The sequence below is a fragment of the Trichechus manatus genome, unplaced genomic scaffold, assembly GCF_000243295.1.
Source record: "Trichechus manatus latirostris isolate Lorelei unplaced genomic scaffold, TriManLat1.0 scaffold00003, whole genome shotgun sequence".
Classification (NCBI taxonomy): Eukaryota; Metazoa; Chordata; class Mammalia; order Sirenia; family Trichechidae; genus Trichechus; species Trichechus manatus.
Window position 1 is genome coordinate 2,362,915 of NW_004443939.1, and position 12,135 is coordinate 2,375,049.

General features: G+C 40.3%; 1 protein-coding gene across 1 annotated transcript in view; it reads right to left on the reverse strand.

The window, feature by feature from the left end:
* The window catches only part of DAB1 (DAB adaptor protein 1), a 330,881-nt gene that overhangs the window by 156,233 nt on the left and 162,513 nt on the right, over positions 1 to 12,135 (reverse strand). Inside the window, 2 exon segments of the mRNA XM_023730515.1 lie at positions 1,248 to 1,346; positions 11,600 to 11,739. Coding sequence (XP_023586283.1) covers positions 1,248 to 1,346; positions 11,600 to 11,739 — 239 coding nt within the window.

A 12,135-nucleotide genomic window follows, 5' to 3' on the forward strand; every position in this document is an offset into this window, starting at 1 on the left:
GGCGGCATGGAAGAAAGGCCTGGTGATCTGCTTCATAAAGATTATAGCCAAGAAAACTTCATGGAGCAGTTCTACTCTATAAAACATGGGGTCACCGTAAGTCAGAATCGACTCAACAGCAACAGGTTAGGGTTGTTGTGAAGATTAAATGAGTTGAGACTTATAAAGGTCTTAGAACAATGCTGGACACATAATATATACTTGATGAAGTAGTTATTACTATCTCGCAGGACTATTGTGAAGATGAAACTGAATAATGTGTTTAGTCAACATGCACCTAGTACACAGTAGATACTCAACAAATGGGAGTGATTATTACTAGTTATTTAGGAGATGATAACCCTTATTGTTTTTCTTCAAGAAAACCCATTTTACTTTTAAACCCTCATCCTCATACCCTTGTGGTATCCTAATACTAGTCAGGACAAAGGAGAGAAAATTATAATTCAAAATGACCAAGGTTAAGTAACTTGGCTGGTTAATTATTTATAAAGTGCTTGATAAATTTGTTAAGTGGCAAAGGAGGTGTTTTATAAACTGTAAAGCACTGGATGAATAAGAGGAAACACATGTCCGTTTGAGTCTCACTGTCTTGGCAAAATGGATCATAGCACGCTTGCCTGTTTTCCCCTCACTGTCAATGAACAGGACTGACAATGTCAGGCAAGCTCTAGGGATGAGGCTGGAGTTAACTGCAGCTGTGAGGTTGATGAAAACACAAACCACTTCTGTGGTGGGTTCAACACACGTATCAGCCCTCACATTTCCTGGTCATGTGGTGATAGATTTTTTTTTAAGACTGAGAACTCTATTTATTCTTTTCGATTACAGCAATTGCAAGGTGCCACAGGTTAAACTCAAGAGAGTCTGCATACTTTGATGGAGTCAAAAGACCTAGTTGTGTCTCCCTCTAGGACTCATGTCATTAAAGTTGCCAACACACAAAGAAATTTAACTTAAACTGTCACATTACCCACAGCTCTTCAAAGCTCATCAATCTCCCATTAGAGTACCAGGATGGTGTGACACTTTTATCACAATTACACTGGAAGAAACACGGTGTTGTAACACTGTGGCCAAGTCAGGGAAGAGACTCCCTTTGATGGACGATCACAGTTGATCAAGTTTGTCAGTTGCTTTATGTGTTTTTATGCTTGTTTGATATTCCTGCCCAGAGAGCAGAGGCTTTTAAGGGCACATCTGCCAATGAATTCAATTTCACAATGCCATGTGATTCTTTTACTTACCCCTGTCTTCTCATCAAAGATTTTGATTCCTCCAAAGGAGATGGTTAAAAAGATTTTCTGTTTGTGTTCTCCTTTGGAACGAGCGCCAGCAACAACGCCCTGTTGAAAGGAAGGACATGGTTTTTATTTTAGTGTTTTCATTTGAAAATTCCCTCTGGTCCCAAAGGCATGTCAGATACCATCAACTGATGCTACCAATCATGTGCACTTCTTTCTCTTGCCCCTTCCATGTTTCTTTACACAGTGTGCTCGTATCTTGATACTTTAGGAGAATGCTTTCCTAGCTATACTAGCACTGCATAAATAGTTATTTGAGCATTCATTCATTCATTCTACTAACCAAGATTTATATAATGCCTAAACTGTGCTAGATACTTGGCACAGAATTGGGTTATCCCAAGAGAAACACAATGGGGTTCACATATTAATATCTGGGCTGGGCTTTATTGAATATGATTTTAACCTTTTAAAGAAAGGTGAGCCACTAAACACATTCCTAAAACGAAATCCTGATTAGTTTTACACCGCTGGAAAAAGTTTTCATACGAATCAATTTCAGAGATTAGAAAATAAAAATCTATTGCCAGACTCTCAATCTTGCTTGGAAAAAAATATGATCATCATAGCTGTATACCTGTGGTTTACAATTTTTGCCTGAAGACACTTCATTGTTGTTTTTTTATTTTTTTTACCCTTTTCCTTATCACCTCTGTGCTTTCAAGATAAGTGCCTACCAAACGCATTGCTATTACTGAAGTATCTGTTCCCCAACTTTTCCAAACTTTTTATAACCAGAGAAATGTATATAAGTCATTTGGAATTTAAGCTTCATAAAACTTAGGGATGCTATTTTCTCACTGCCGTACCCCTACTGCCTAGAACAGTCCTGAAGGGCAGGAGGTGCTCAGGAATAATTGTTAAATGAATGTGCTACCCAGAGCCTCCCCAGAGCTGATATGATTCAAGTTAAGAGTAAAGGCACCTGCTTTTTAAATTAGCCTCTGTGGTGGCCAGTAACAGGTAATCATCAGCTTCACACTAGCGTACAACTCAGAGGGTAATGCTTTTTCAAGGGATTTACACTCAAGGGCTGTTGCTGACACTGCATTATATGTCTTGTATCTTCCAGCCCCTCATCACTTTTCCTCAACAGATGGCATAGACTAAACTCGACTTTCAGCTGCTATGGTTCTGAGCTTTCCGGAGTAGACAAGTCTACCATAATGATGATTTCACATTTCCAGGAGATGAAAGTAGTTTGTGCTGCTCTCAGAATACTATGTTCTCAACACCAGTCTTAGAGAACGGCTGGTGTTAGAGAGCAATAGGTATGCCCAAGGGGCACAAGGCAGGCATATTCTCTGGGATCATTTGGCTAGCCTCACTTTGGGTATTGGAAAGATTCTGTGGAGTCAGAATATCAGGATTACACTCCTGGCTCGGTGTGATCATGGACAAATCACTTAACCTCTCAGTTCAGCTTCCTCAAGTGTAAATTCTTATTTTGCAGGGTTGAGAGGATTAAATGAAAATTTATATTAAGTACCTAGTACAGTGCCTGGTACAATATAGGGATGTATCAAAATTAATTGCTTCTACTATAATGCATGAATCACTTTTAGAGGGTCACTTAAAGTATGTGGTCCAGTTTCTTTCTGGATACTTAAATCTGTTGCCACCAGGGTGATTCTAACAAGTGTAGACCTCATAATTTGCAGAGTAGAACTGCACTCCATAGGGTTTTCATGGCTATGACCTTTCAGAAGCAGATTACCAGGCCTTTTTTCCAAGGCACCTCTGAGAGGATTCAAACTAACAATCTTTAGGTTGGTAGTTAAGTGCTTAACCATTTGTGCCACCTAGGGAACCACATATTTGGGGATACTTACTGGTAGGAAATTCACTCTCTCATAAATGGCCCATTCATCGTCAAGCCTTCTTACACACTTAGAGACATACAAAATGTTAAACCAGTTTCTTCGAGTCCATTCTGACTCATGGCAACACCATGTGTATCAGAGTAGAATCATGCTCCATAGGGTTTTCAATGGCTGACTTTCTGGAACTAGATCACTGGGACTTTATTCTCAGGCACCTCTGGGTGAACTCGAACCCCAAACCTTTCAGTTAGCAGCTGACCACATTAACCATTTGCACCACCCAAGGACTCCTACAGAATATTAGAGCCAGAAAAAACCTTAAAATTAACCTATCCAAGTTCTCCATTTGACAGATGAGAAAAAGATGCCCCAAAAGGAAAATGGATAGTCCAGAGATGGCACAGAGGGTTGGTGGAAAAGCTGAGACTACTACTCAGGTCTCCAGACTCCTGATGCAGGGAGCAGTTATTATTCCACACGTGTGGCACACCCTACACACAAAACAGCACCTCAATCTTTATTCCTTACATCATCTGACACACTATGTATTAAATTTGTTGTTTCTCTGTCTTTCCTCAGTTAAATAAAAGCTCAAATATATATGGAGTTTCGTCTTATTCATTCTATATCCCCAGTGCCTAGAACAGAGCCTGGTATATAGCAAGTACTCAGAGAGGAGGTGATGTGACTTTCCTTCACCTTGGATAATAACTGAGTGGCCACATTAGACTCTGAACCTATAATGACTTGACTTGCAAATCTGTGTCCTTGGATGAATGTGGAGTAAACTGACTTATAACGTCAACACCCCTCTACCCAACCTCCATCCTCAGAAATCTGGAAGCCACAAATGGGAGAATAAGAAGTAGCCCCCTCATTAATGAAAGGATTGGAAGGGTAGTGTCAAAAGGGAAAGAAGTCTCTCATTTTTGCCTTATTCCTTCCTCAGTGAGGACATCATTAGACAGGACAGGGAGAGGGTTGCACTTTCGGTCAATGTGATGGTTAATTTTATGCATCAAATAGGCTAGGATATGGTGCCCACTTCTTTAGTACAACACTAGTCTAGTTGCTGTTATAAAGTAATTACATGTAATTAAATCAGTTGGCCTCAAGTAAAGCAGATTACCTTCCATAATGTGGGTGGGCCTCAATCAATCAGGTGAAGACCTTAAGAGCAAAAAGAGAGTTTTTCCCTAGGATGTATTCTGCTTCTAGACTATAAACAGTCATTTTGTCAGAACAGTCTTACTCTTCACTCTTCTCATAACCTGATCTATGGATTTTGGTACGCAAGTCTGTAGGAGTCGCCAAATTGTTACGTGACCTATGAATTTGGGACTTGCCAACACCCTCGATCACATGAACCAAGTCCTTGAAGTAAATCACCTAAATATTTCTCTCTGTGTATATATATATATACACATATATACATACATATACACACACACATATATATATACACACATACAGTGTATATATACATGAGTAAATAGACATATGAATATTTTCTGATACAGTTCTGGAAGATAAGCCCCCTAGGTTGGAAGTCACCCAAAATACACCAGTGGCCACAACAATGGACTCCAGCATACCAACGATTTTGATGAGAACATAGGCAAGGGCAGTGTTTCGTTACATAGGGTCCCCATGAGCCAGAGCCAACTTGACAGCGACTAACGACAGATATATATATATAAATATATAGATATATAATATATAAATATATCACTGGTTTTGTTTCTCTAGAGAATCCTGACTAAGACAGTCAGGAAGAGTAAGCTTCAATGTCACCGTCTCCATAACAGTCTGAATAGTTCCTAGCTCACAGGATTACCGGATCATCAAATAGCAACAGTGCCTGGCACATAGTAGTGCTGTAGGCCCCCTTTGCTCGCGGGTTCCAGTAGCTATCAGAAAACCCCCTGGTAGAACATGGCTGTGCATAAGAAAGGATGGAAAGAGTAAACTTGTATCATATTCCAGGAGCACTTCTGCTTGGGGCTACTGGTGGCAGCTTTACATGAAAAAATGAAAAAAAGAAGGGCCATCCGCACAGTGCTATCTTTGGGGAAATAGAAGTCCAATTTTATCAAACATGTTTCTCCTGTGAGTCAGGACCCAGAGTCAAGCTCTAAAAAATTGCTCCATGTCCAAGCAGACCTGCCACCAGACCACATGCCTCAGGACCTCCTCTCCGCAAGAGATTATTCACTGCCATTATGTAGAACTATCATAGGTTCAGAAACCCTGCTGGTGTAGTAGTTAAGAGCTATGGCTGCTAACCAAAAGGTGGGCAGTTCGAATCCACCAGGCACTCCTTGGAAACCCTGTGGGGCAGTTCTACTCTGTCCTATAGGGTCACTATGAGTCAGAATCAACTCGATGGCAACGGGTTTGGTTTTTTTTTTTGTTATCGTAGGTTCAGAAGACAGCACTGGCCCAGGCGACAGAGGCTGTGGATGTAGGTGCTGTTTGGGGTTCTGGGCCTAATATCAGCCACTTGACCTAATAAATCACCACTGGAAACCACAAGTTTCCTCTGTGGTTGGAGAGACAGACATTTTCTTGGGTATCCCATACCACAATCCTGGGAAGTAAGAATTGTTTCCTATCTTTTACAGATGAGGAAACTTTCAGACAGGGACATCAACTAACATCTCAAAACCTCAAAGAGCTAAGACAAATATTGCATGATTTCACTAATATGTAATACCTAGAAAAGGCAAATGTACAGAGATTACAGAGTTTAACAGTGTTTACCAAGGATGGGAGGGACAGGGTAAGAGGCAAATCATTGTTGAGGTGGCATTGAGTTTTGACTTATGGGAATAAAAAATTTGGCAATGGAAATTGGTGACGATTGTACAAAATTATTGATGCAGTTGATTTTACTGAACTGGACACTTGAAAAAATGTTGAACTGGCAAATATTGTGTTCTCTATATTTTTCCAACAATTAAAAAAAAAACAAAACCTTCAGCCAAAGATTAGACAGCCCCATAAAACAAAATGAGACTAATGGGGCACAAGATGACAAGGACAAGGACTAGAAGGCAGGAGGGGACAGAAAAGCTGGTAATAGGGAACCCAGGGTTGAGAAGGGACAGTGTTGACAAGTCGTGGGGTTGTTAACCATTGTCATAAAACAATATGTGTACTGTTTAATGAGAAACTATTGGTTCTGTAAACCTTCATCTAAAGTACAATAAAAAAAAATTAAAAGAAAACAAAACAAACAAAAAACCATAAGGAGCTAATAAGTCACAGAGTTGGAATTCAGTGATCTTTCTGTTTCTAAAGCTGGGGAACGTTCTACTGTAACCTTCTCTAACAGCCTATGTGAGAAGCAGAAATGAAAAAAATTAACACAGATGATGTGTGTCATACTACAGATGTATCACAAATACTCTGAAAGTAGCTAGGTGAGACCACCAACTTCCAGACTCAGGAGGGAAAGGGAACTCTAAAGAGAACAATCACGTTTCCTACCTCATACAAGAGTGTCAGGACATTTAAATGAACCCGAATGACACAAGAGCAATGGGTTTTTATGCGTATTGAGCACTTAGCAGTGCGTAGCAAGGACGGAGAGCTCAGTACAACAGCTATCGTTATTACTAGGACTAATAATGATGTCATTAAGCAATACCGTGTGCCAGGCACTGTGTGAAATGATTGACACAGGCATCCCTGAGGGAGTCACAGGTAGGCAGTGGGAGTTGAGACATAAAGAAGGGGTTACACATGCCAAGCAGGACAAACAGGCTGTGCTGTTCAGCTTGGGGTACTGTGAGATTCAGATGAGATGATGTATGTGGAAGGACTTTGAGAACACTCACACAGCATGATGCAGGCCCATGATGCTATGACTGTGATCACCACAGAACACACAAAGCACGTGTGTGGACATAACAGGCTTTGGGCATGGATGGCTGAAAACCTACAAGGCAATTCCAGGAAGTGCCATGTAATAAACTCAGCGTCAAATCGCAATCTTGCTAGTTACCAGCTGCATGATTTTAGGGGAAAAAACACATCTTCGGCTTCGCTTTTCCCAGTTAAAAACAAGGAATACAAATAGCTTCCGTCGGGCTTTGGTAATCCCCGGGTGGCACAAATGGTTAAGCACTTGACTACTAACTGAAAATTGGCAGTTTGAACCCACTCAGTGGTACCTCAGAAGAAAGGCCTGCTTCTGAAAGGTCTCAGTCTTGAAAGATCAGTCTTGAAAACCCTTTGGAGGGTAGTTCTACTCTGAACACATGAGGTTGCCACGAGTCAGAGTTGAGTTGAAGGCAACCAGGGTGTGTGTCTGTGTGTGTGTGTGTACCCGTCCAGAGGCTGACCCCTTCAACTGTACCTCCTGGTACCCCAGACCTCCTTGCCCTCTGGCCTCCAGTTGGGTTCCACCAATGTGAGGCACGGGCAGGAGATCAGAGGATGCGAGGAGAGAGAGTTAAGGAATTTCTTCTCAGCTCCTTCCCGTCTTCGATGTTATATCACTGGTAATAGCTATGTTGCTCCAAGCTATATCTTTTTCTGGGTGGAGGAGGGGGCTTTCTCCACAATCCAGCTCTCCTCGGGTCCTAGTATACATATTTCTTCCTAGGGATGGTAACAATTTACCACTGTGGCTAGTCTCTGGGTACCTCACTGTCCCTTGTTTGCTACCTTAGCCTTGTCTCCCATTTGCAAGTAGCTCCTTCATTAAAGCGTCCTCATCTGAACTATTCAGGGTGGGTTCTATTTCTGTCAGAACCCTGACTGACATAGTTTGGGTTCTGTACTAAGCCCTCCAGGTACTGTCTTTGAGATCTCATCTTCTCCCACAGCTTCAGCCACCACCATTTTGTCCAATGCCTCTAAGAAGTTGACTTCTTTAGGAGTCAGTGATGTGCGGCTATTGGGAAGGAGCTTATTGGTGGGAGTTTAACACCTAGTTGGAAAACGAAGATAAACTAAATTCAGATATAAAATAGAATACAATTAAGGGATAAACTTAAGTGAGCTACTAGGCACTAGGCTAGGCCTCCGGAGATCTAGGTGTGAATTCTGGGTTTATCACAGATTAAATCAAAGTTCTGAGGAAAATCCTTTAAATTATCTGGACCTCTGTTTTATTTATAAAACAGGGAGACCAATATCTATCTCACAAGATGAAAAGAGATAACATATGTGAAACTGTTTTGTTGACTGCAAATTAAAATGTGATGATGATGATGATGATGGGGGTGGTGGTAGCAGAAGAGGAGTACAGTGGGCCCCTCATACAACATGAACCCCCTCTCAAACCTTAACAATCCCATAGGAAACTTGCTAGAACAGGACAGTGTACCAGTGTCAGGGAGTCTAGCAAAGGGAAATAGAATTTTATTTCTCATATGGTTTAACATGGACAAGTGGGCCTTTCTGCAAGGCCAAGAGGCATTTTGTACTTCTTTGTCTATTCCTTTCCTGGGCAGGTAGCCAACGGAGAATTGATCATTTACGTTACTGTGTTTTCTAAAGAAAAACCACTGGGAGATGAAATGTCAACATCCTTCTTGGCAACCTGCAAATAATGAAACACAATTGTCTGGGAACCCAGAACCCCTCAACAAGTTCAGCGCATTTGACAGGAGTGCATCATGGCAGGACAAACTCTCAGGGCTTTGGGGACCTCACGGTTATGAGGGATGACAGATGGAGCGCCTCACTGCAGGTATCACACACATACACTTACACACACACTTACACATGCACGCACGTGCACACACACACACACACACACACACACACACGAACACATGCAAGGCCAGTGTCATCACCAGCCCTGGTCCAGCCAGCTTGGCCCTATGTTAATCCTGAAGGAGATCCTTCAGGGAGCAGAGGTCGGTTTTTGCCTCTTATCCACTTAGACCTCGGTGCTTCCATGAAGGCAGCCGGCAAATGAGGTGATCTAAGACAGATGCCTTGTGAATGTCTATCTCTCAGGATGTTTGGGAAAGATGCATCAGTTCCTTTTTTCTCCTCAGCAGACATGTGACTCTGGGTGAGAGCCAGGTCTTTGGAGATGAAGGATTAAGTAAAAAAATTTTCTTGATGACTTTTAATTAATATTTGTCAGGAGCAAACATCCATTTTCCTGGCCTCATATTCAGGATAAAGATACTTCAGCAAGAATCAAGTTTCTGGCCTTTATCCCCATTTTTCACTACCGTCTCCTCAAGGAGGCAAGCATGACTGCAGACTGGGGAGTTTGAGGGAAAAGACCGAGCACATTTGGCTTAGTCTCTTGTGGGCTCTCTCTGTGGAATCTGCCCACTGGCAAAGAGGTTGCTCACACGTCTGATTTCTTGCATAGTTACAGGTCTTACTCTGGGGTTGGCAGGGACTGGGGAAAACAAGGGGGACTGCAGTCATTCAGTTCTTCCACAGACCAAGGGGAATAGCCTGTCTCCTTCACTGTAACTAAGTCAGGCCCTAATACTACTACTACTAGCTACTGTCGAGTTAATTCTGACTCGTGGCAACCTCACGTGTTGTCAGAGTAGAACTGTGCGCCACAGGGTTTTCAATGGCTCATTTTTAAGAGGTAGATCACCAGGCCTTTCTTCCAAGGTACATGTGGATGGACTCAAACCTTCAACCTTTCAATTAGCAGCTGAGTGTGTTAACTGTTCCCATCACCCAGGGTCTCCAGCATTAATGAGTTATAGAAGTGGAATTTTGAATTCCTCCTGCCCAACACCTTTGTCTAATTCTCAGTCAAATCTGAATTTGGGAGAGGAAGATGGCTCTTTACTGGACTGCCCTAAAGTCTAAGAATATTGCTTAACTGTGACAGAATGGATGCATTAACGTCTTCCAAAATGATAATCTTTGAAATCATGGGTTTGATGTCTTTTATATCTTTTTCTAGTCCACATTATAATAGATACAAAGCTATTAAAATAAAGTTAGCTTATGTACCAGCTTAAAAAAAAAGTAATGGGTACAGCCTAGAAAATTAATGATAAAATAAGATTAAAAAAAAATCATGATTTCTAGAGCTATGCTATAGGAACACTTAGCATCTGATATATGTGCTAAACTATTGAGAAATTTTCTACAGCATAAATGACAATAATAGTTGTGATTTATTAAGCATCTATGAAAGAAACGGCAATATGGAGAGTGCTTTACCGATATTGTCCCATTTAATACTTCCAGGCACTTGTCCAGATTTGATTTGTATTGTTTTGTTTTCTTCCTTTCTTACACTTTACAGAAAAAAAATTAAATTGACCAAGTTCTATTACAGAGATTATTTGAGGATGTAAAAAATGTTCATATTTTTAAATGCAAAAAGGATACAAAACTGTATCAACAGTAATCCTTATTACATATGTGTATAATTCATACATAATGTACGTAAAAACAAAGAGGTTGTAAGTTATACACAAAAATGTTCACACTGATTTTCTCTGTGTGGTGGAATTGTAGATGATTTCAATAACCTTCCTTATACTTTTCTGTATTTTCAAAATTTTCTAAAATTAACATGTGAATTCGATAATCAAAAATAATTAATTTGTATGTTTTAAGTGTATATGATATTTTGCAGACTTGTTGCTATATTATTTGTTTTTCTAATATTTTATATCACTATTCAAAAAAGAAAACAGAATATTTGAAGAATAGAACGTGGAAAAGAAGAGTGGTCTTTTTTGTAGGTTTTTAAAGGCCATTTAGTAAAATACTTTTACTATTTTGTATATTAAAAAAAATTCCAATAGATTTCTCAGTGAAAAAGTCTCTTTAAAGCGTTTTAAGCCAGAAACCTCACTGTGATATGTCGAGTCCATTCCAGCTCATAGTGGCCCTATAAGACAGAGCAGAACTGCCCCACAGGGTTTCCAAGGTGCAGCTGGTGGATTCGAACTGCTGATCTTTTGATTAGCAGCTGAGCACTTAACTACTGCACCACTAGGGCTCCATACATATACTTACATATTACTTCACAAATATTTTTCCTTTATCATAAAGTGTTCGGGGTGCATAAATAGAAATTACAAGAATAAAGGAAATCAGCTTTTATCCTTGCATATTATCTTTTGCCATATTTAACATATGGCAAAGTATATAAAATTTTATTAAAAAATAACAAAATGGTAAAAGTTCACAATATTTGAGGGGCTAAATAATTTTATAATTTTACATTCTATTTTCATAGAGGTTGCACAATGAAGATAAAATTGAATAAAATGCGTTACCCTCAAAAATGATAAAACAGAGCCTGGCAAATTACCTCCACATAGTAGGTGCTCAATAAACATTTGCTGAATGATTGAAATATTTTCCCAATGAATAAATGAGATGATTCAACAGGGCACCAAGTAATCTGCCAATAAATGACCAAAGTTATTTACCATATGATGCGGAGGCATTCTTTCTTTGTCTCATTCATGTTAAACCCATGATATTTAAAATAAAATATTGGCACAGCACCTTGAGCTTCATCATGGAATCTTGACATAACTTGTCTCCCCGAGCTGCAGAAACCTCATCAATCCCAATCAGTTTGGCCTTGTACCGGACGCCTTCGCCTTTAAACCTCTTTATCAAAGTGGCTTCACTGCGATCCTGACCTAAAGACAGAGAAAAGCAAGATTCAGGTATGGTGGTGTTCAGGCTCCAAAGGCTGTACATACCCACAGTTCCAAGAGTCACTCTTTGGTTTTACCTACATTATAGGAAAATCGAATCACTGGACCTAGCAGTATAGACAGAGAAAAGATTGAAGTTGTCAAGGATTTCATTTTACTTGGATTCACAATCAACATCCATGGAAACAGCAGTCAAGAAATCAAATGACGCATTCATTGCATTGAACAAATCTGCTGCAAAAGACCTCTTTAAAGTGTTAAAAAGCAAAGATGTCACCTTGAAGACTGAGGTGTGCCTGACCCAAGCCATGGTGTTCAATCACCTCATATGCACATGAAAGCCGGGACAATGAATAAGGAAGGCCAAAGAAGAATTGG